Source organism: Eptesicus fuscus, chromosome 19 (genome assembly GCF_027574615.1).
Source record: "Eptesicus fuscus isolate TK198812 chromosome 19, DD_ASM_mEF_20220401, whole genome shotgun sequence".
Classification (NCBI taxonomy): Eukaryota; Metazoa; Chordata; class Mammalia; order Chiroptera; family Vespertilionidae; genus Eptesicus; species Eptesicus fuscus.
In genome coordinates, this window is record NC_072491.1 from 10,621,886 (window position 1) to 10,647,617 (window position 25,732).

Sequence of the window (25,732 nt, forward strand, 5' to 3'; positions counted from 1 at the left end):
TTGTACTGTTAAACTCTCCCCATTTGACGTTTTTTGCAATGTAGAACTCTTAACAAAAGTGTGATTCAGAGTTTAAATCAGTCATTAACCAGGCTTCTCAATTTCACCTTGCAGATAACACACATCTAAATAATGGTAGGGACGAAGAAATAGCATGTTTTAAAATGCCAACTAGATTAGGCTTCTGATCCATGCGTGATACTAACTTTATCTTCGAAATATATTGATGAAAGGGCCCTACTATCAGGCAATTTAAATAAGAGAAACAAATGCACATGTTGTAACTTTAATCAGACACTAGATATAAACAACATTTGTCTCATTCAACTAAAAAAAGGCTAAAGATTGAGTGTGCCTGTGTATAATTATTTTAGCTGAATATGAGTAGAATGTAGAAAAATAGATATAGCATATTGCACACATCAAAACAACAGCGCTAAGATGAAAAGTTTGACGTATAAGTAGAAGCTAATATTTTCATACATAGTTGGTGGGAATATAAATTGGTAACCTTTCTTTAGGAAATATGTGATGTGTTTTAAGAGCCTCAAAAATGTTTATACTATTTAGATTCAGTATTTCTACTTTTAAGAACTTGTCCTAAGGATAAAAAATCTTAAATGTTTGATAGTAGCTAAACAAAAATTAATCACTTTCTTAAAAATTATTGATTATAATAGATAAAGGCCATACATGCCATGATTTTAAGTGAAAAGAGTGGTATAAAACTATATATATAAAATGTCACTATTTGCATGTATGTATATGAATACATTAATTTAAAAATTATAAGGCAATATAACTATACCAATAGGTTATTTTTGTTTTCTAATTTTTTATTATTTTTCTCACTTTTCAATTTATTTTATGTATTATTATTGTGTCGTTGTTACTCCGCACCAGAGAATATTTTTTCCATTGATTTTTAGAGAGAGTAGAAGGGAAGGAAGATGGAGGGGAGGGAGGGAGAGAGAAGGGGGGCAGGGAGAGACATCGATGTGAGAGAGACATATTGATTGGTTGCCTCTCGCATGAACCCCAATCAGGGCTGATGTCAAACTTGCAACACAGGTACATGCCCTGACTGGGGATCAAACCCAAGACCCTTAGATATGAGGGCTGGCACTCTAACCTCTGCACAACACTGGCCAGGGCTTAGTTTTCCATTTAAATTTGAAAGAAGGATATACGTATATCGTTCTTATAATCAGAAAATATATCGAAGTAAAAACTTTAAGAGAACTGCCAGCGTTTAAAATGCAAATATCTATAATTTAATATAACTAGCTGATGGAAGGATTTCTATGAGCATAATATATATATATTTAATGATGATCATCAAGAGCTCTTGTACTAAATTTTGAGTAGAACTATTTGTGCTACAAAAGTAGGTAAATGTAATAGCAACCGAAGCACATGTAGACGTTAACACAAATCTGAGTATCCAGGCTATTGGGGTGTTTTCACCTGTGTAATTTGGGCTTTAGTTTTACATAAAGAGCATATCCTAGCAACTTTATAAACTCTGGAGGCACGACTATGCTTTAGATAAAATGAAAAGGCCACAGATTTTATTTATACTTATATAAATATAGTCAGTCAGCCAGGATTATTAAAGAGAGAAATGAGTACATCTCAGGGAATTAATAGTCCAGTGGGGAGATCAACATTTAAGTGTGTTTGAAAGTGGAAATAAGAGGTATGTGTGAAGTTGCAGAGGAACACTGAGAAATGGGTAACCAACTTCACCCTAGAGGTGGGGGAACCTTCCCGGGGAAAGTAACGTTAGAGATGGGCTTTGTTGAATGAATAGGAGTTTTCCAGATGGAAACAGGAAGGGTCATTCTAGACAGGAAAGGAGCATGTACAAAGAACCCAAAATCTGAGGTAGCCTAGCACGTGCAGGGACCGGTAGGAAATGTGATGTGGCTGGAATGTGGGCTGAGAGGCAGAAGCAGGATGTAAGAGTGGAGAGCTGGGCTAGGGCCGGAAATGGCCTTCGCATACTGGTAGTTACAGCGCTTCTACTTCAGCAGTGATTAACTGTGGTTTTCCTGGCTAATAGGATCCTAATCATTATAATGAGGTAGGACTCTATATTCTGCTCCCTCTGAATTATGGAAATGATAACTGTTATGACCTGTTCCACAACATAGGCTATAAATATGATCCTATCTCGTTAATTACTTTACAGTTCATTATCCCAGCCTTCCAGGCCTTATTGGCAAAAAGTACATTACCTCCTCTTGAGACCCTCCCACTGCCTCTGGAGGGTCCACGAGCCCTGGGGCCTTCAAGAGCTAGTCCCCCTCCCGACACCTGCAGCAGGAAACGCAGGTGACTGCTGTCCCCTCTGGCTGGTGCATGGCATCGTTTGCACCCCCACGTCACAGCGGTGCCCATTCGGGGCAGCAAGGTTACATCGCTTACTTCCCATCCTCAGCTTCTCTTCCCTAAATCATGGCCTCTGCGCCAGAACTGCTGGGCCCGGAGGAGCTTATAGCGATGGCCACGCTCGGCTGAAATGAGCCCTTCGCCTGGAACCTGAGGCCACTGGGTGGAGCCCAGGTCGCCAGCCCAGGCTCCTCCCTTCACCAGTGGTTTCCAGGACCTGCCCTGTCCTGGGCCTTCGTGATTGTCATCCTGACCTAACCGTTCTCTCAGTCCCAGCCCCCAGTCCCAGGAAGCGGGGCGGAGGACACTGGGCCTTTCCTCCCAGAAGGCCCTGGGCTCCTTTTACAAGCTGATTGACCTCCTGCCCAGAGTCCAGGTGGTTCCTCCAGATGCTCACGAGGGAGCTGCTTAGGAGGTGGAGTTTTAAAAAAGTTTGTTGCCCTGCCCAGTGCCTCCCAAAAGTGCCTAATAGCTTTTTGTCTACATAACTAAGAAAGATACGAGGTAATTCTTCTAAGGACAAAAGATTTTCTTAAAGTGATTTTCTGTTCCTGCCTATAAAGAGAAGTAACTGCAATAAAATAAAATATCTAATCATGCCCCTATTTAAAAACAAACAATGGTAAATTACAGTAGTTTAGTAAATAACAAATTATGTAACTTGCCTAAGGTGGAAATAGGTCTCGACCCCTAAACCCATATATTTAACCACTTTGCTTTTGCCTCTTCTCATTCAATTTATATGCTAATATGTCATTATTTATTCTATCACTCAGATACTACACTTACATTAGTGAAGTTTATTGTGGGAATAGACATCTCTAAGTGTAGGCTACTCTCTTCTGAGCTACTGATAAAAGAGAGCTGGACATGGAGTGTATTTATGAACGAGTTCATTTAAATGGGAAGTGAGTAATTTACGGTAGGAGAAAGTTATGTTTTCTCTACAAAGTTAGGTCACAGAAGGGAGAACAGTGCACGTACATAGTTCTGGAGGGATTGAAACTGAGCAGTTTATGAGTATTTGGGTTGATGCATATTAACCAATAGGGTTCTTTAGAATTCAAGATTTGGGAAAGCCATCTTCAAGGTTGGATTAATCTGAGTTGCTTTTATTTTGCCCCACTCTTGGTGCAAGTGTAAGACAGTCAAATTTCCTTTTCAATTGATGAGTTTAATGGAAGTCACCTCTCAGGCTTGTCATCTTTAAGTTTGAGAGTAATGAAAAATAAAGTCCAATAAAGGTTGTTCTCACCTTTTCTCATAGGCACTATTTTCCCAATAGCATTATTACTCTCCTCAATAAAATGAAAGTGAAATGCGTTTGTCAATATTTCATAAACAAGACAGAACTCTGACACATTATCAGTGATCTGTGTTTTTTAGAGGAAAACCATGATGCTGTAAAATGTTTGTTGTTCCATTCAGAGCTCTTAATAGAAACTCCAGAAGGTCAAAAGATCTCTGGGAAGTTTGTATGCTTAATGGGGGAACTAATGGCCTGTCTTCTGACAAAACCTCAGTGAGACCTGCGTCTAGCCAGCTAAGACCGGGGTCTTCCCTCTCACCTCCAATTCTAAAACTTTGTTTCATGCGCTTGCCTTGGGCCGGTGCTGTACGCCACGGAGCCAGGGCCAGAGTTTGAACCACGATGACTCCTGAGCTACGTCGTTTCCCCCAGTCCTACTACCAAATACAATTCGCACAATTGACTTCATATCACATTGTGTTGCTGTTGTTATTTTTGCTTTATTATTGTTTTATTTTATATACTTAAAATTCTTAGCTTCTAAATCTAGTTTGGATTTGAGAGTCACAATATGTTATCATTTAAAATTGGTCAATATAGATAGCCTTATATTAACTTTGTCCAGTTTTCAGATTTATTAAGCGTTTTTACTTTATCCAGAAACTAAGAATTCTGATCAGCCCTCATTTTAAAGGGAAGAAGCTGTTTCTATTTATTTGGACTGGGATATGCTCTATGTTGGGATGAAGGAGAATTCCATACTGAAAGATGTTATGTGCTTTTCTACAAGTTCGATAAAATTTATGTGTTTTTTTTTCGTTGGCTGGGAACACTTTCTGTTTAAACGAAGGTGTTCTATGGCTCCTCAGGAAGGGGAATGAGAAATAAATACACTTCTTGTGGGAATAAGATTGTCCTGGTCATTATTGGCACCGACTGAAAGCCTGTGGAGTGATGTAGAGAGAAGCTGACAATTCTTGAACACCTACCATGTGCCAGAGACTGTTTTTGATAGGTACTTGCCTTATTTTATTTTCTGAGCCATCCCATAAGGCAGTTACCATTTTCCTGGTATAGATGAAGAAACTGAGGCTCAGAGAGATTAGGTAACTAATCTGAAGTCACGGAGCCAGGAGTGGCACAGCAGGGAATCAATCAATGCTTATTTAGATTCCAAGGCCAATCTCTTTCGGTGACCCTCACTGCCCATGTGTGGACTGCGGTGGCCTGGGGGCCCAAGCCCCACATTAGCGGCAGGGTCTAGGCCAGTGGTTCTCAACCTTTTTAATGCCGCGACCCTTTAATACAGTTCCTCATGTTGTGGTGACCCCCAACCATAAAATTATTTTCGTTGCTACTTCATAACTGTAATTTTGCTACTGTTATGAATCGCAATATAAATATCTGTGTTTTCCAATGGTCTTAGGCGACCCTGCTGGCGACACTGCCGTAGAGCCTAAGACCATCGGAAAACACAGATATTTACATTACGATTCATTAACAGTAGCAAAATCACAGTTATGAAGTAGCAACAAAAATAATTTGATGGTTGGGGGTCACCACAACATGAGGAACTGTATTAAAGGGTCGTGGCATTGAAAAGGTTGAGAACCACTGGCCTAGGCATTAAATGAAGTCCCATGTATTCCTTTTAGGTTTGGGGGCCTACTCAGGTTTTTGCTTAGCCACTGGTTTCCTACCCTTTCACCTTGAATGTGGAGTCGGTGCTGGTGTTCCTGCTGATGGGAACTGCGCTTCTCAAGGGCTTGAGGGTGGCGCTGTTTGTCTTTTCGGGGCCAGCCATGCACCCACAGCTACGCTGTCGTTGGGGAGCTTTAGCATTCCTTGCTGCTAATGGGCTACTTCTTTATCATTTTGGTGGAACGTCATTGGTCATCTGGTTGATTTGAAATGTGAAGGAGACTAATTCTGTATGATAATGCTTTTCAAGTGGAACACCAAATCTTTAGGGATATTCATGGCATTTTCTTTTAAAAAACATTTTTTTAAAACCTGTGCTAATTGCCCCTTGATCTTTATTTAGAGCAGCAGTCGCCACCCTTTCAGACCTCACGGACCACAGGTTGGCAACTGCTGACTTAGACAATTCCACCATTTTAATGACTTGGTACTGTTGATGATAGTACATGCTGATAGGTACAGAGATATGTAAAGAGAAGATACATTTCCCCCTTTTTTAGGGATCTGAAAAATGTTCAGAAATTTCATTTACTGTACTTTATTCTGTCTAATATTTTTCTATGTTGCCAGCCACGTGTCATTTGATTTAAGCTGACATTAAACACACTTCTTTTAGACAAACCCAATGTTATGATCTCTAGCTACACTGATTAGATTTCTTCCTCCAGCAATTGAAGTTTGTGCCGTGAGTGTGGTGAGCAGGTGGTTTGACTGGAGCAGGCAGTGGGCAACGTAGGGTTCTTTTTCAGCAGGCATTTGAATGCCCCTGGCAGACATCCTCTCTGAGTATTGAGATTCCCCTTCTCCCTGTGGGTACAAGTGTGTGCTCTGTGCTTGGATATCCATTATGTAGGTTTATAATTCATTTATCAAGTGTCTATTACATGCCAGGCACAGGATAGTCTTACATACACTCCCATCTCATGTATTCCTCACAGCCACCCTGTGAAATCATGATGGCATAGGCCTAGAATATTCTCTCCCCTCTTCAGTATAGCAGGCAGAAGTCCGGCGAGATCCATTTCCAGTGGTTACACGGCAGGTGCCTAACAACAGCGGAGCTCACCAGACCTGCCTGCCTGGCTTGCCTGGGAGTGACTCGCGGAGGAGTTTTAGGAGATGTGGCTGGAAACGTGGTGGAGGGCTTTGAATTCTATTCTAACGTGGACACCAAGTTTTGGGTTCATTTCTTCATTCACCAACTCTCATTGGGGCACCTAATGTGTGCCCAACACTCTGGGCACTGGGGGCATCACAGTGAATCAGAAAACATCAACCCCTGCCTCCTGGAAGCTCACCGTCTGGCTCCTGGGGTTTTTGAGCAGAGAAAGGAGGTGATCTGGTTTAAGTTTAACCCTTTGCACTCGCTTGCTTTTTTCTCGATTCCTTTATTCTACTAGGGATTTAATTTTTTAAATACCCCAGATTTTACAAAGCGCGGCAGTAGAATAAAAAACTGGAGTTTCTTTTCATACAAACTTATTTATTTGGATTTTTTTATATTTCAAATTATTGATACATTCAAAGAGTAATTTTAATCTCTATAATTTTTCATGGTGTGATATTTTTTGAAACATTCACCCACATGAAGACCTGGTTTACATTCACATGTTTCGCAAATATAAATCGTCTCTCTTCTTCCTCCTCTGATTTTTCTGTTAGAACAAACAACACAATCTTTGTGTTTTTTGTTAGGGTGAGGTGTGATTATATGGAGCTTTCCATCTAAACGTTGCTCTAAGTTAGTGGATAATAATCTACCCCTGGAAGTTAGTGTACTGGTCTAACCTTTTTCACGTGACTGATGTGTCTTAGAAACAAATAGCCTTTGAAGATGCCATTGGTGAAGCTTAGGTGGTGGCATCAGTTGCGACGGCATTTACATTTTACTTGTCCTTTCATGCTAATGAAAACAAGAAAAGATACTGGGAAAATAGACAAAAATCCCTCCCCCCCCCCCCCCCCCCGCAGTGAAACTATGTGTCGAGTGTGGCTCGACATACGAGCTGCTACCGATGCTAACCGTGTCGAGTCACACTCGACATCCGAGTGCAAAAGGTTAAAAAGGTCCTCCTGGCTGCAGTGCGGAGCGTCACCTGCAGAGAGGCGAGGACCGTGGGGGTGGGGGAGGGGGGGAGTTAGGAGTGACTACAATAATCCAGGCGAAAGAGGGTGGGGCTCGGGCCACAGTCCTGGCAGAGTGAGGAGTTGGGTTCTAGGTAGACTTAGAAGAAAACACCAGTGGGATTTGCTGGACAACTGGGCATGGAAAGGGCTTGCCCAGGCTTTCATTGGACCTCAGGGCAGCCTGTGTCCTGAACCTGTGCTTTTCTAATTATGGTAAAATCCTCAGGTGTCAAGTGGCTTCACAATGATATTCAATTTGGTGACAAATGTAGCTCACTTTCCGCTCCTTAGCCCTAGGCTTACAACAGGAGAACATTGTTGGTGCTGGGGGAGCCAGGGCATCGCTCTGTTCCCGGGGAGCACTGAGCAGCTGAGGCCTTGAAGGCCAGGCGCCCGGGGCAGCACTTGCGTGGATGTACTTGGGGTCTGCAGTGCTTCCAGCTCAGAGCCACTCACAGTCTTTCCCTCGGGCTCCCCCGTGGTGAGGCAGGAGGGTGGGTCCTCTTAATAAGATTTAAAGCCCTGCTTCCTGTTTTTCTCCCTGTGCTACTTCTCTGAAACATTATGCGGGCTGAATCAGGCCAGGTTTTAATTCTTGGTCACGAAGTGGGATTTTAGTGTATTGTTTTCAAGGTTGAGAAAGAGAGCTTCCTTGTAGTTAGCTTTTCCTGAGCAGACACTGTCCCTCAAAAATGCTTCTACATGTCAGTAACTGTAACAGCTCCAAGATACCAATGTGTATTTCCCAAGTCAATGAAATTGCTACCAAGCTGTTTACGTAGCAATCAGGTGAGCAGAATGCTATCCTCACTCAATTCATCTTCATTGACCTTATGTGAATGACCTCATAGCTCCGCGTTGGAGAGGAAAATGTGGGTAAACATAAATGGCGCCTCTGCTTGGCAGTGATTACATTGCCGAGAACTGCATGGGCAGCTAGCTGACATGTGGGTACAGACTAAGAAGCAATTCCCTGCACACCTTATCTTGTAACAGGTTCAATGGGTTGGTTTCAGTTCGTCGCCGGAAGCCCTGCGAACTGCCTAAAGTCCTCATCACTGCATTTGTCTGTGATCTACCACCACTGGACAGTGAGTCGTGCGGGGCAGGATGTCCAGTTAAAGATGTGCTGAGAGGCTCTGACTTCCTGCCTGCAGGCAGCGGTTGCACACCCCTTTCTACCTTCACCCGCCTGGAGACCAGCCCTGCGGGTGCTCCTTCCCTGTGTCAGTCACACTCTGAGTCAGGCAGCCACACCAGCCAGAGAGGAATGCGCGTGCCTCTGGCTCCTTTCTGCCTCCCGGATGCAGATGAGAGGCCTTGCCATTAAAAAAAAAATTTTTTTTAAGTCAACTGAGGGATCACGTATTTTGTTCTTTTCCTCAGGGCTGCGTCCAAAGAGGACTCTCCGTTTGGTGCTCTGGACCGCAGAGGAGCAGGGTGGAGTCGGTGCTTTCCAGTATTTTCAGTCACACAAGGTGAGGGCGGCCCGACTGCTGGGCTTTTCACATGTAATACCGCGCAGGTAACAATGCCCTCTTTGTCCTGAAGAACTGTTAAATGCACCCCCCATGGGATCATAGCGGGCTCCTGTTACCTAGGGAGTTCCCCCATCAGATCCACCTGTGGACCTACCAAAACTATTATGCTGACTTTTATCACCACAGATTGGTTTTGCCTCTTCTTGAACTTCGTACACAGGAAGCCATACAGTGTGTACCATATAGTATGTACCATCCAGAAGCCTGTGATTTTTGTGATTCATCATGTGGTATTAACAGTGGTTTATTGCTTTCTACTGTGAAGTAGATTTGTGTTGTACGCATGTAACACAACTTTTTAATCCATTCTCCTGTCGATGGCATTTGGGTTGTTTCCAGTTTGAGCTATTATGCATAAGGCTGTTATGGAGATATTTATACAAATATGTTGGTGGACGTAGGCAATTCTTTTCTTTTTTTTTCAGTTGCTGATGTATGTCTAACCTTGTTAGAAACTTCCAAAGAGGTGGGAGATTGTCCCGCCCTACGTTCCCACCTGCCGCATATGAGAGTCCCTGGTGCTCCCCATCCTTCCCAACATGCCGTCCTGTTAGAATGTTTCTTTCTGGCCGTTCTTGTGGAAGTAACACTTTAGTGTTTTTCAAGGTACAGTTCTGAAAATTATCCCTCCACTGCTGATGTCATCTTTCTTTTCCCTTTCCTGCTTCCTGGCCTTAAGAGGACCACCTTCACTCTGTGCCCTGCCTTATGACTTAAGGAAGACCAAAGGCCTTTTCTTCCTGCATGCGGCTTGTGGGCTGTTAATGGTTAGGGTGAGCTTCTTTCAAGTTGGAGGAACACCTGGAAGGAGCAGGACGTAGAAATAAATGCCATCCAGCTCGAAACCACAGTGGATGTGGTAGGACATAGACTTCATTCACCTGGCGGCTGGGGGCTGCGGGAACTTCCCTGAGCCCGAGGGCCTGAGGAAGGAATGATCCCAGAAGGGTTTGGAGAGGGAGATTTCTCTTGCGCCTTAAAAAGGGTGACCCTAGGGTGTGTGTGTGTGTGTGTGTGTGTGTGTGTGTGTGTGTGTGTGTGGCAAAAATGCCTTTGTGTTATTCTTTCTTCCTGAGATTGTTTTACAAAAATGTGAACGTCTTTACGTCTTTATTGGTTAAATTCAGCTTGCACTACGAAGGAAATGTCACCACATATAGGAGGATATCATTGTCCTCTAGTGATTTTTAGGACTTTACTTACAGAAGTGAAATTTAACTTTGGCATTAAAAAATACTACAAGTTATTTTATTGAATTTTCAAATCAGTGAAGAAAATGAGTGTAGTCCAGATGCCATTTGCCTAATCTCCTTCTCATGGGAACAATGTCTCTTTCTTTTCTACTTTCTTCTCTATCCTTGAAGGAGAACAGGATGTAATTTCTCATGTCCTGAAATGTATAAAAGAAAAAAAAAAACACCCTAGAATAGTTTCCACTGGGTTGCGGACATTTTTTAATCTTTTCCATTTTAAGCAAAAATATGATCTGGCATAATTATAATGAGTCAGGTAATCTGGCCTGGAGAAAGCCTCATTACACAAGATAATCAAATAAAATAGATTGATACGTTCTATCTGGCATGAAAAATATTTTAACCTTTTCCTGATGTATTGCACAAACTACTGGCAATTGAATTACAGGGACTATGAACACTGCTGTGTTCTGGTAGTCATTAATAAGGGCAATATTTTAAATAGGCATTATTAAATGAGGGATGGGATATATGATCACTCTAAACACATCAGTTTATCCTAGCCAAGTCTAAATCAGAAAACATTAAAGAGTATGTATGATATTTTGTCAGAATTTCTTGCGAGGCAATGCTGAGGAACAAGATTTCTCTTTACTTATGTAAATATACAAAAATGCTAGCCTCTTTTAGTAGTGAGCTTCTTGCCAACTCTCCAGCCCACATTAGGTTCACGTTTCACTCCAAAATAAAGGAATAGGTTAGAAATGCTTGTACAACTCCTTCATGTTATCTAGGCACATGGCTTCCTTCGATTTTATTTCACCGACCCATTGCCTCTGCACATGTTAATTGAGCTACAGTGACACTGCTAGAGTGAGAACAGTTTTGTACTCGTCTGCAGCTCCGGTTGTAAAAATAATAGCCCTGATATACGCATTCAGCATAATTGTGTCTGGACTATGTCTCCAGAGCAGCCTGCCTTATATTGTTAATGTTCCGTGCAATATAGACGTACTAATCAGAGGTTATTGTCTCAATCATTACTGCTGGGCTTTTATGCATCCTGTGTTTTTCTGTCAGTGCCTCGATATTTGCATTAGTCTATAAAGCAGAGCACAAATTGGATTAAATTTTATTTATCTCAGTGTATTCTTGGTCTGGAGCCCCTTATAGTTCCAACATTCTCATAATTTCTATAGCACACCTGGGAGCTCTTTGGGGTCTTATTAGAATTTGTGGATTTATTATTTTTTAAAGAGGCCTGTGTTTTGCATTTGTTTGCTTTCTCCTGTGTAGAATTCCATCATGAATACGGGACTTCTGAATTGCGGGTATGTAGGATATCTATATAGAGACGCATGTCAGCCTGGGAAGAGAGATCCCTTTACGTTAGGACAGGCAAATTATGCCAGCTTCTGAATGAACATGCGTAGGCTTCAACTCACGTCTTTCCTTTACCTCTCTTCAGAAGAGTCCTCCTTTACTAGTTTTCATTCCTTTTTTTCCCCATAGAAAAGAAAATAGTTCAAAATAAAAAGACTAGCTGTGAGAACTAGAATGGACTCTTTCCATGTTCCTGGGGCCTTGCCTACAGTTGTTGGGGCATATTTATCAACTCCCTATGGCTTCAGATCACAGTGGCGTTTGGCTTAAGCATTTGGTTGCAGCCCAGTACAGCTAAAGAACAATGTCCTGGCATCTGTGCCACCATTATTATCCCAAGTAAAGCAACTGGCTTTCAAGGTTGGTACTGAGAACACTGTGCCAAAGCACTGAGGTTTATTGTGAATTTTTGTATTTAGCATCTTGTCTCATTTATTCTCCACCCTGAACCCATGAAGAAGGACGTCAGTTCATGGCCAGCCTCTTTGACCAGCTCACTAGAGGTTGCCTACGAGGCACAAATGGCTTGTCTCAGTGCCTGCTATTGCCAACCCAGTCCTGATCTGATGCAGAAGGATCCATAGCATATTTAGTGCATGGGCTTTCCAAGGAAGCCAGATTGGCACACAGGAGACCCAAATCTGAGATGAGGTGTCATGCATTAAGTTCACACGTGACCTATATGGGTCCAAGCCTTTGGGCCTAAATTGTCCCATCACATACACTCTGGCCTTACAGAGTTACAGAGTCAGCAAACCACTTTTGAATCATCTGCACTATGTTCATTTCCTTGAGACTGTTTTCTTCCCTCCATCTCCTAAATCAGGGGTTGGCACACTTTTTAAAGAAAAGTCCAGATAGTAAATATGTTAGGATTTTAGGCCATATGGTTCCTCTGCTGAACTCTGCCATTGTAGTGGGAAATCAGTCAGAAAATACTAGACAAATGAGCTAGGCTATTTTCCAATCAAACCTGAGGGGGAGGGAGTGAGGGAGGATAAAGGGGCCAGGGAGTGGGGAGAGGAGGAGGGAGAGGAGGCAGAGGAGGAGGAGGAGGAGGTAGAGGCGGGGGGGGGGGGGGGGGCGCGGGGCAGGGGAGGAGAAAGGGAGGAGGAGGAGAGATTTGGCACTCTGACTTTGTCTGTTGACTCCTGTTTTAAATACTTATTGGGAAGAAGTTTAGAGAACTGTCTTCTGAAGCCATTCCCAATCTCACAGGCACGCCTTCGGTGGAAGAGGTTTGTAGCAGGTAGTAGAATGCTAACCTTTAGTGTCTTGTATCTATTTAGCTGTCTTGTGTCTTGGTCGGCTTTAATGTGACTGTTTGTAAGCTCAGCACGAAAGAGGTTGCAGCTCTTTCCCCTGAGGTATTTGGCCAACAGAACTCACCAGCACCAGGTCAGTCTGTTGCCTTAATTACAGCCCAGTGAGTCATACAACAGACATAGTAACCTGCTTGGAGGAGGGATTAACAAACTTTCCCAATATTTCTTAAAGCAGTAATAATGTTCAAAAATGTATTTGAAAGGACATATTTTAAAAATCTATACATAGAGAAGGATCTTTTAAAGAAATTAACACTCCAATACAGCGGTCGCCAACCAGTGGCCCGTGGACCACTGGTGGTCCGTGAGGTTCGAAAGGTTGGTGACTGCTGCTTCAATACATATTTCCCACTGATGTTGAATAGTTGTCATTCACTGCTTAACCACATCCTAGTTTATTCATAGATGTGCCTATCGTACACATTTTTTTAAGGTTGAATTATTGTCTGGGGGAGAAGCTCTTCCCAGCAGACCCCAACACCATGTCCTTTAGTGATCAGTAGACCTTCTGGAAGTTGTTTCCTCCCTCTGGCTGCTGTGTTTTTTGTATAAATTGTCCTTTTTTATTTTTCTACGTAAAGGAAAATAATTATTCCTTATTAATAAGTCTGAAAATCCAGTACTAGAAATTTTTTGGATAGACATACGCTGTTTTTCTTATTTCATACATTAAAAAAAGAGGCTCAGTCAGGTAAAGAATGAGCTACAGAGACTAAACTTGAGCCAGCTTTCCTGTATCCAGATTTCAGCCACAATGACTTCTATGATCACGTACTTCTCTACCACTCATCTGAAGTATGGGATTTACCTATATTTATACAGTTGATGCTTGAACAATACAGGGTAGTTGAAAATCTATATATAATTTTCGACTGCCCCAAACTTAACTATTAATAGTCTACTGTTGACTGGAAGCCTTACACATAACATAAAAGTAAATTAACACACATTTTGTATGTTATTATATATATAATATATATATAGTATTCTTATAAGCTAGAGAAAAGAAAATGTTATTAAGAAAATCATAAGGAAGAGAAAATACATGTACAGCATTTATTGAGGAAAACCTATGTATAAGTGGACCTACGCAGTTCAAGCCCATGTTGTTCAGGGATCAGTTGTATATACATCTATCTACTCATCCTAGTACATACACACCAACATATTAGGAATTTTGGTTACAGTAACACATGAATGGATGAATGGAGAAGTCACTTCAAAGTGCTTAGTTTAAAACACATAGCACAGAATCATATTCCGCAACATTTTGGAGGACAGGAAGGAATATTGTACAATCATGCATACATCACCTGTCACCAATAATTCTAACTATTTTCGTTTTCATTTTCTCTGGAGAGTATAAAAATAAACATATTAATTTGTTCATGAAGTTAACTCTCAAAATCAGTGAAGGCGAACCTCTGACACGCGTGTCAGTGCCATTTCTGATGGCACACGGCCGCTGAGGCGGCCGCATGCCGAGGATAAAACATTTATGTTATTTAAACTATAAATATCGTGAAATAATGTTTTTCCTCAAAGGGACACACTACCCGAGTTATGCTCAGTTTTTTGGCGAAGTTTGAAACACCGAGCTCAAAAGGTTGCCCATCACTGCTCAAAATCCTGCTACAATGATAAAAATACTTTCAACTTCACTTTTCTTACTTTGAGGCATTTTCTAAGTAAAATTTTAGCTGGACAATAGTTAAAATTTTTAAAAATCATCCAAAAAGAACTTTTAGTGATATGAAACTCTTCACAGCAGTAAATGTTAAGATCACTGCACTAGTATTTAAAAGACTGTCTTCAGATCAGAAGCTCTCCAAGGTATCCCCTTAGGACATATCCCACTGCCTCTCATCTTAAAAGGAAAATGGGAACAAAACTCTAACCATGAGAGATGGTAATCGTATATGTATTTATCTGTTTACAATTTTCCTATATGTGTAAAGCTTAGACACCTCGAAAATAGATCAGGACCCTCCACGAATCAAGTCCAGCTTCCTTTTTCCAGGGTAACTGCCTGCTACACCAGGGACAGGGAGACCGCAGGATGGATCCCTGCTTGTGCTATTTTTTTACAGATTTCTAAGGACAGAGATTGCACTTGCGTCAATATATTTTTTAACATTATCAGGCAATATAGCATATCCCAGGCCATATCCACTTAGTTATATCTTTAAGGGTGCAGCTTGGAATTATGGAGGAAGAGTTACTGAAGCAGGTAGCTGTGAGGTTCCCAAGGTGAACCTTAATCCTACCTGCCTCCGTAGTTTCCGTGGGAGAGCTCTAAGGAAGGGTGGGTGGATGAGGGGGCACGAGGATGAATTGAGAATTGCAGCAGAGACATTTAAACATTCTTTGCAAGCTGAACTCGAAGAACGAATACTTCAACACGTTTCCTGTTGTTTTCTGTTTGCTTGTTTTATGTTTTTAAGAAAGGGCACTCTGATGTATTCTTTGCTTGGTCAGAGATAAAGCAGTTTATAACCTTTAACATGTTACTCTGTTCTGCATAACTGAGAGCTCAGTTTGTAAGTACTTGAACTGGCCACCTGTTTTCTGACTGTGTTGGAAAAACTGTGCCTGCCAAAATGGACTGGTGTTTGCGCTTCTTCAGCGAACAGCGGCTGTGCTCAGGAGTGGGCCCCTCTTGGGTAGGTCAGCTTGCCAAGGTCTAAGACAACAGAAATGAAAAGAAAAATGAAAATGAAAGACATATTCGAGAGTATAACAAATAGTTGAAACATATGCCCGAAGCCTATTGGCTTCCATAAGAGCTTGGCAGAAAGGCTATGCCCACATATGTGATTTTTATCTTCCCATCTTTTAGGCAATTACCTTAATACGGCACACTGCGGCGGGGCTTCCACGGAAAAGCTCTATTTAAACATCTTTTTCTAAATCACAAGACAAGGACGGAGCAAATGAAGAGGAGTAAAAATCCTCACTTGTACACAAAGCTTCTATGTTCAATGCTCTAAAACTGCAGTTAATGCCTAATTACACTGACACTCCCACTGTACATAAATATTGAGAATGCGAATATAATCTCCCAGCTAATTATTTCATTATATGGAAGTGACACGTGCGGAGTAATAAATTAGCACTGTCTCCACAGGAGCCAGCAATTGTGGACTTGCACATTGAAATTTTCAAGTGGAATGAAGTGCACTTTTCTCATGACTATCCCGATGAATTGAAGAATATCTTCGACATTTATGTGTATAATACTAGCTTCCTATCTCAGATATTTACCATTAAAGCAAGGTGGAGAGATTTCTGTGACTGGCAAGGAAGGGAAACCAAAGGAAGGCAAGGGGTATGGAAGTCTAGACTATACCTTTTATCTTCAAAAAAACACATCTTTAGCTATAACAGAATGTCAAATTTTTTAAAGTATATTTTTATTGATTTCAGAGAGGAAGGGGGAGAGAGAGAGAGAGAGAGAGAGAGAATCAATGATGAGAGAGAATCATTGATCGGCTGCCTCCTACACACCCCTCACTGGCAATCAAGCCCGCAACCCGGGCAAGTGCCCTGACCGGAATCGAACCACGACTTCCTGGTTCATAGGTCAGCCCTCAACCATTGAGCCATACCAGCTGGGCCAGAATGTCAAATATTGTATTCTCAAATTTCAACTAGAAAATAATAGTGAAGCCTGAGGGAGAGACAGGGAACTGAAGAGAGACTCGGAAGATTGGTTGGAAGAAATTCAATCCCTTCCTTTCCGTAAATTTAAGGATTATTAGGGAGTGTGATTAGGAATAAAGCTTTCCAGGAAAAATAAAACCACATTAAAGTCCAGGTTTTAAAAACTGACCCTGGCATACAATACCTCACACCTTCGCTGAGAGAATCAGTCTATTCGAGTCTAAAGATGCCTCTGACTACCTTTCATTATGTTAGCAGCGAGGCCTCCGGGAAGGGGTGAGACACACGTGTGGAACCCGTGCTCCTTGATTTGATGAAGGGCTAAAGATGCACCTTCACGGTTGACAGTCTAAATATGAGGCAGAACGAATACAGGCTTCCCTCTGCATTCCAACTTGACTAAGTTTCTTTTTTCATTTTATTTTCTATTTTGCTATTTCTAAAAGCCATACGGCTTCTCCTGAAAGTCTAAGAATGCTTTTGACAAAGGTCAGTACCCAGTGGAGGCCCCTGATGCATGTTTTGTTACACCAGTTGTTGCTAACCTTGAGCACTGGGCTCTGTTGTGACGATTGGACAGTTTTTACTGCCTTTGGTTGCTTTGCCTCACATGTGGAAATCATCTTCTGGGTGTATCAAAACTTTATGAAGAGTTGTAATCAATAATTAGGGACTCAAAATTTAGTGGTCTGTGTTGATACTAATGCAAATAACTGAGGCATACAATGAATTACCAGAGGCCCTTTTTGTGTGATGAATTTTGCACATGGACAAGCAGTGACAACTAATACCTGGCACAATTTGTTTCTTTGCCTGCTATTTGACTAGTATCTTATGGAATGTGTCAATAGCAAGATATATTCTAATTTCCAAAATGCTAAAATAGGAGAAAAGTGTGACTCTTAGTAATCAAGGAAATTTGGTGTTTATCTGTTGAATTTGTGGCAGAAATAGGGGATTCAAAACTAAGCAGAAAAGTAGTATTTAAGTATCTTATTGGTTCCTGATTAGCCTGAGATGGTCTATTTTCCACCCATTGTTCTGCTGTAATTATTGATCTTTCACTTTCAAGAGTGTCCTGGCTTGGGTTACAAGTTACATAGCTATTCTACTTATTAGGCAGTCTTGTTGGTGATAATAAGTCTCATGAGAACTGGATAATTCCATATGCAATGTACCTTTGAATACGTAGAATAAATTCACATAATCCTCAGTATTTTCCTTTGCTGAGGAGGACATGAAGCTCAGTGAGATTAAAGGATCTGCCAAGGTCATTTAGCTATTATGTGACAGAACAAGGACTCCAATCCAGATGTCCAGGGCAAACTAATTCTAGTGAGTTTAATAATAACAATAGGATGAGTATCATGATCATCATTATTACTTTAATAATGAAGCTACCACTTACCCAGTGGAAGCTCTAACCGTTATCTGTGCTGTGGACCACTCTGGCAGTCTGGTAAAACCTATGGACATCTTGTCAAATAATCTTTCTAAGTGCATAAAATAAAATGCATACTATTACAAGGATATGAATTTCATTAAAATGTCATTATCAAACTTTTAAAACTAAATATATTATATAATCATGCTTTTTAAAAATCATTAAATAATAAGGTCCTACAGTATTATCTAATTATTACTGTAATTTCAAAAATAGTAGTGAACATAAGGTTATTTTGCAATTTCTACAACAAATCTAATGTGATATGAAAATTATCTGTGATTGTTACTGGCAACAAAGTGACAAGTTCTGCTAATACTTCTGTGTGGTTTGTTACTTACATTCATAATTGAAGGAAATTATAAATTTTATTTAGAGTTTGATGAAAATAAAGATGTAATTTTTCCCATTCAATTTCATCTCTATCCCTATGAACTCCTAAGGGATGCCAGATTAGGAACTCCTGCCTTAGCCCTGCCAGTGTGGCTCAGAGGTTGATCATCCACCTATGATAGAACCTAGGAGGTCACAGTTCCATTCCAGGTCAGGGCACATGTCTGGGTTGCGGGCTCGATCCCCCAGTGTGGGGCATGCAGGAGGCAGCCCATCAATGATTCTCTCTCATCATTGATGTTTCCATCTCTCTCTCCCTCTCCCTTCCTCTCTGAAATCAATAAAAATATATTTTTAAAGATTAAAAATAGAACTCCTGCCTTAGAGTTAACCTGCACAATTATTATTATTGTCCCATCTTTCAAATGAGTAACTGAGGCCCAGAGTACTTACATAACTTGCCTAATAACTTTCACCTAATGGCCGAGAAGTGTGTCACATGGCATTAGCACATGTACATCATCTCCTCTAGCTCCCCAGTGGCAATCACTGCTGAAGAGGAAATTGCTGTATCCATCCCACTCAAAGACTCACACACCACCCCCCCACCCCCGCCCCTCAGCACTGTGGCCCTAATCTCCTGCACCTCCTTCAAACAGCAGTGAAACCCTGGCTGAAGAATGCAGATACCCAAAGAGAAACTTGGGGAGAGGTCTGTGTGCCTGACTGCTTCTATTCGACCTGCCTGGAGCATTTGCAGTGTTCAGTCCCCGCTGAGTGGCCCTCCAGTGGTTTCACAGAGTGATCCTTAGTGCCGACGTATTTGCTGCCATTTCCTACTGTAGCTGTTTTCTTCTTCTCCCTGTAGGTGATTACTGCTGCTGCTTATGACTGTTCTCAGATGAGGGAAATTGTTTTTCTACACCTCCCTTAGCTTAATACTGGTGCCTATTTGGATTTTTTTTTTCTGTAATTGCTAAATTCCTTAGCCTCCTTTTATGTAAACTATACCTATTAAATTATCTTACCTCTTCTCAAAGCTAAATTGCCTCATCTGTTTATGATTTTCCTTCATTTTGTCCGATTGCTTTAAAACTTACAAAGTATGGGAAGCAATTGCTGGAGCTCTTAAGGAGTCCCGGGATACATTTATTAGTTTCTGTAATTGAGTCTTACTGATCACACCATGTATTATTAGATGCATGTTGTACTAACTGTAGCAAAACAAACCTTAAGGTTTTTAAAAATCCATTTTATATGTTTAAACTCTATTTAAATGCCCACTGCAGTTCTCCTATGATGGCCATTTTACTTTGGCACGTCTTGCATGTTAAGTAAGGGTTCTCATCTTTGATGATAAAATGATGATGGCAGGCTGTACCAAGGATGCATTCAGCCCTGTTTTCACCTGAGAAGGAGACAATTTTTGCCTAGCTACCAGAATAAGAGTATCTTCTTATTCCATTATTGAAGGAACCTTGTAAGTTTTATTTATATTTAGATAATTGAAGGCCATTTTTATTGTTGTCATTCCATATAGTCTTCTTGGAAGTATTTATTTTTAGCGTTTATAATGGATGTTGTATTTTTAAAAGCTTTATAGATTATACAAAAAATATTCAGCTTCAACACCAGTTGTTGAACCATAGGCTTTCTTGAGAAGATTTTTTTTTAGAGCAGATTTTTAAAAACCTATGTTGCCTTATCACCAACACTGGCAACCACATCATCATTATTTGCACCACTACCGCCATCATCATCCAAAATAGTGTCTAGTTCTATGCTTGCATGGTTTACATATATGTATATTTACACACGTATGTCTTTAAATACATAAGTATACATATTTATTCATTCACTCAGCACAGGTTTTGGGAGAGCCTTCTAAGTTCTAGGCACTGTTTTAAACTCTGCCCTTATCTTGCTTTCATTCTAGTGCATCAAAACTGATAACAAGTTAGACAAGTTAAATAGTATGTTGGCTGAGCAGAGCAACTGAGAAGGAAAATAAGTCAGGGAACAGAGATAGGGTATGTGGGAAGGGAGTGGTTTGAATTTTTGTTGAATGGGAGCAAGCAAGACTTCATTGGGGTACTAATGTTTAAGTAAAGACCTGAAGAAGATAAAGAAGTTAGTTACATGGATGTGTGGAAGAGAGCACTTTAGGCAAAATGAAGAGTTGTTGCATGCTTGGCATTCAGGAAAGAGCAAGGATGTCCACATGCTTGAAGTGGGGCCATGGAGGGAAATTAGTAGGACAAGAGATCATCAATAGAAAAGAGCCCAGATCATGGCCGGCCTCATGGGCCATCTTCTCTGAGTGAGATTGGAACCATTGGAGGCTTTTGAGCAGAGAGGACTTAACATGATCTGAATTAACATTCTAAAATGATCACTTTGGAAGCCACTTTGAGGATAGACTGGAAGGGGACTAGGTCTGGAAATAATCCAAGTGAGACATGATGGTATCTTGAACCTAGATGATAGCAATGGAAGGAGTGAGAAGTTGTCAGACTCCAGATATGTATTTTTTTTAAAAAGAGCTAAGAGGATCTGATAGTGAGTTGTATATAGAGTGTGAGAGAAAGAGAGGAGTCAGGTGTGATCCCACAGTTTGGGGCTTGAAAAACTGAAATGGGAGGAGTTGAGAAGGAGGTTGAGGTAGTGATCAGGAGCTCAGTTTTGAACAAGTTAAATGTGATACATGTAGAGGTCAAGTAGACGACTTGGTAAAGGAATTTGGAATTCAGGGGAGAAGTCTACAAATAGCACCGGGCATGGGGTTTTCTCCATATAAACACACCATCTGTGTGGATAATAATACTTTCTGTTCTCTCATCACCTCTGCCCCTGTCTGGTGGAAGTTCAGCTTCTCTGCTGTCAACACTGGGATGGTTGTTTTTACTCTCGAGGGGATATAGTGCCCTTAGAGGTCCTATTTCTTCATCTAGAAAATCCTCTTGTCCCCAGGGCCAGTATTCTTCAAAGGCCTTCTTTATCCCATCCTAATGAGCCTCACTGGGACTATCTCTGAGCAGTTCTCTTCCTACTCCTGATATATTCTCTCTCTCTCTCTCTCTCTCTCTCTCTCTCTCTCTCTCTCTCTGTCTCTCTCTCTCTCTCTCTCTCTCTCTCTCTCTCTCTCTCTCTCTCTCTCTGTCTCTCTCTGTCTCTCTCTCTTTCTCTCTGTCTCTCCCCCCCTCCCCCTCTCTCCCCATCTCTTTTTCTCTCCTCACTTTCCCCCATGGCCACTGTAGCCACCAGCCCCTCAATGCCATTGGATGTACCACCGTTCCATTCAATAAGTCAGTTCATTTTGTTGGGTGAGATGGTTTTGTAGCTAACTTATTCAGCCTCTTTTATTCAATTCAATATCCTATAGACAGCTTGAGGCTTCTTTCATTATAAAACCAAATAAACCAAATAATCAGATTCTTCCTGGCCAAGATTTTTTTTTTTTTTATGAAGAATTCTGGGAACTCAACTGAGCAAGTACTCAGGCATTGCAGCAGATACTAAGGTGCTTATTTTGGCTTTGCTCATGCATGTGCTTCTGAACCCACTTCAGCAGAGTAGGCATGACCTAACACATGAGCAAGATTACAAATCAGACCCATTAATTTTTTAAATGATAAAGTTCCAACTTTCCCACATATCCAGGTTATACAAACATATAAATCTCCTCTGAATCAATAATACAGAATGTTCACTCATTCAACAGATACTCATTGAGTATCCATTATATGTTCTTTGTGCTGTCCCAGGCACCCTGTCATTATGAAATTTCCTGTTAGTAGGGAACATACATCTACTAAGTGCCACATAGAATATAGTCATACTAAGAAAGTATGTATCTAAACTTCAAATTGAACTGGGCATTCTGTATATTATCTGTTCACTCAGGCTGTGGTCATCTAGCAGCTTGGCTGGGCTGGAATGTTAAAGTTGGTTGCACTTGTAGGTATGGAAGTGGGGCTTGCTGTCAGCTGGACTTCTCTCTCCATGTGGACCTCAACCTCCAGGAGGCTAGTCTAGGCTTCTTACATACCAGTCTTAGGGCATTAAAAGGCCAAGATGATAGCATGTGGCCCAGGCTCTGAAATCATGTGTGTCACTTCTGCCAGAGTCTATTGGTCAAAGAAAGTCACAGACCAGTCTGATTCAGAAGGTAGAGAAAGAGATTATACCACGTGGTGAAAGGAGTTGCAAATTCACATTGCAAAATGGCATATATACAGGGAAGGGAGGGTTTATAGCCATTAAATTATCTATTACAAGCAGTAAACACAACAGGAAAGTCCCTATCATTAGGGATAATATATTCTTCTAAGGGGAGACAGACAATAAAAATAAACATTTGTTATTGATACAAAGGAGAAAAATAAAACAGAACATGAAACTTAGGGAGTGTCATAAGGAGTTTTGGGAGAAGTCTTTTATTTAAGGTGATCAGGAAGACTTTCCTAAGAAGAGGGCATTTCAGCAGAGCCCTGGAGGAAATGAGAGATACCCAGAGGAAGGTTGTAACAGTCAGAAGTAGCAAGGACAAAAGCTCCAAAACTCAAGCATTATTGAGGAACTAAGGCAGCTGGAACAGTGAAAGTGAATTTGAGATTAGTAAGAAATGAGGTCAGAAAAGCTATGGAAGGTCAGGCCCTACATCTACAGCCTTAAAGGTGAATATAAAGACTTTACCTTCTTGCCTAAGTGAGATGAAAACAATGTAGAGGGTCTAATAGTAAATAGCATCATTTGACTTAGTGGTGTGTGATTTTTTTAAAAACATGATTACTATAGCTTCTGTGTAGAGAATAGGCTGAAGTATGGCAACGGTTGAAACAGGGAAACAGTTAGGAAGCTATGGAAATACTCCAGGTGAGGGATGACCTTGGCTTGGACCAGGTAAAAAAAGTGGAGCTAGTGAGACATTGTTGGAGAGTAATGTCTACTTTGTTCAAGACAACTAGATTTGCTGAAAGATTGCTTTTTGCGAGTTAGAGCAAGAGAGAAATAAAAAAAAAATTTTGGCTGTCAGAAGTTTAGATTCAACAATCAGAAGGATGGGTTTGCTGTTTACTGATTTGGACCCTCCTTATAAGAGAGAGGCAAGAAGATCAAAGGTGCAAGAAGGTGATGTGATGACTGAAACTGGAGGAGAAAGGGAAATTGATGAGGATTTGTGAGTCAAGGAGTGGGGGAAGCTTCTAGAAGGTGGAAAAGGCAAGGAACCAGACTTTCCCATTGAGACTCCAGGAGGAAGTAGCCCAGCCAGCACCTTAATTTTAGCCCTAAAGACCCATTTCAGATTTAGGACCTCCAGAACTGGAAGAAAATAAATCTGCATTGTCTTAAGCCACTAAATTTGTGGCCATTTGTAATAGCAGAAGTAGGAAACCAATACATTATTAGCCATGTAAGTAGAGATGCTTAGTTGCTATTGTATAGGAGTCTGGAGTTCGGGAGATAGGCATGAAAATATGAATTGGAACTCATCTCTATATATAATATTTAAAACCATAAATCTGGATGACAGCACCAACAGAGCAAGTGTGAACAGAGAACAAAGAGGCCTGTAGACTGTTTATGACCACCCCAACATCTGGAGATCAGGTAGATGAGAAAACCAGCTAAAGAAAATGAGAACTCCCAATCAAGGGCCTTCACTCAGGCCAAACGTTACCGCCTCTATCAATCTCTCCCCAACTTTTCCAGTAGTTGCTGCCCCCTGTTCTTTTAACATATCTCTTTCATAAATGTATCACATTTAATATAATAGCCAGTTATTACCTCTGCTGTTAAACTCTGCCCTTTCATAAAGAACCAGTCCTATCTTAGTCATCTTTATATACAAATTCCTTCATAGGTAGATTGGCAGTATGATTTACTACTAAAACCAGGAAACTTCTATGAGAGGAAGGAGGTACTCTTAATGACCATACCAAGACAAAGGGTATAAACTAGCGCTGCCCAGGGGAAACCGGGATGAATGGTCACTCTATTCCTCTGTTTCTCTCAATAACTATTGAATAAATACACTTTACTCCCCAAAGAAAACAACACTTTTACTAAAATATGATGTAATATTTTGCTTTTGGCTTTAATTGAGGATCAATATTTAGAAAATAGTGTTTAGAAAAATAAGTGTTTCTGCCTATTCTGTAAAACTGTTATTGGAGACTTTGTCCATTATTTAGTTCAATGTTCCTTATACTATAAAAAGCCACGTAATAATTCCTCTTAGAACTGACTGCTGGAAAAATTGTTGCTTTTTTTCAAGGCGCTGGTGCTATGCTTTCTTTTCCTCAATAATGAGAGCTCCCTGATGCATCCATCTTTTTTCCTCCCCAGCAGCATGTGCTGGAGCTCACATATCCTCAGGTTGCTGTTGGGGAATCCTGTGAAATTTTCCCAGTGTGTTCTTTTTCCTCAAACATTTATTGACCACCTACTATGTGCTGAGCACTGTAATTTAAGCTGGAAATATGGGAGAGGTCCACACAGATTTGATCTCTGCCTTCGGGGCATTTTCTTGAGTTCTGAAAGTTTACATGCTTTTAAAATATGGTATTATGATCTTTTCTTAGAGGAAGCCTTGAATTCTTTCAGGAGCAAGGTAGGTATAAAAAAAATTGAATAAAGTGCAACAGCCTAACATATTAGATAGGGGTGTAGCATGTTAGGCATGGAAGGCTAGGGGAGAGATAAGACATAAAACCACTTGAGTAGACCAGGAGACTTGAAACTCATATTTGGTTGTTATTGTTTTTCATGATGTTTCATGACTCTTGTGGTTTGGAGAGAGAAGAAGGAAAGGCATGCTTAAGAAAAAAGAATTACTTCTAGCCTGGCTGGTGTTGTTCAGTGGTTGAGCATCAACCTATGAACCAGGAGGCCCTGGTTGGATTCCTGGTCGGTCAGGGCACATGTCCAAGTTGCAGGCTCAATCCCCAGTAGGGGGCGGGCAGGAGGCAGCCGATTGATGATTCTCTCTCATCATTGATATTTCTCTCTCCCCCTTCCTCTCTGAAATTAATAATATATATATATCTTATAATATATCAATAATATATATACATATATATATTTTAAAAATTACTTCTAAAACTGTGTGTAGAATCTTTACTGGTATTAGTAAAGAGTGCTTGATCAAGTAAAGCACATGAGGATAGTCTCATTCAAAACTGCTGTAGGTTATAAAGAAAGGAGAATTAATGATTAATCGTGTTTTAATATGACATGCCTTAGGATTGAGTGAATATTTTAGTTTTTGACTATAGAGTAGCCTATTTTTTGCCAGTTAAGAGAATAAGTACTGTATTTTTAAAAGCAATAACCTGACCACTGTACTTATAAGAAGATGAACTCATCTGTCAATTGTT

The 25,732-nt window shown here is 40.8% G+C and overlaps 1 protein-coding gene across 2 annotated transcripts in view; it reads left to right on the forward strand.

The window, feature by feature from the left end:
- The window catches only part of CPQ (carboxypeptidase Q), a 356,091-nt gene that overhangs the window by 256,616 nt on the left and 73,743 nt on the right, over positions 1–25,732 (forward strand). For both annotated transcript variants that reach the window (XM_054708777.1, XM_054708776.1), the window contains exon 6: positions 8,858–8,949. In XM_054708777.1, the coding sequence (XP_054564752.1) occupies positions 8,858–8,949 (92 nt within the window). The remainder of the gene's footprint in view (positions 1–8,857; positions 8,950–25,732) is intronic.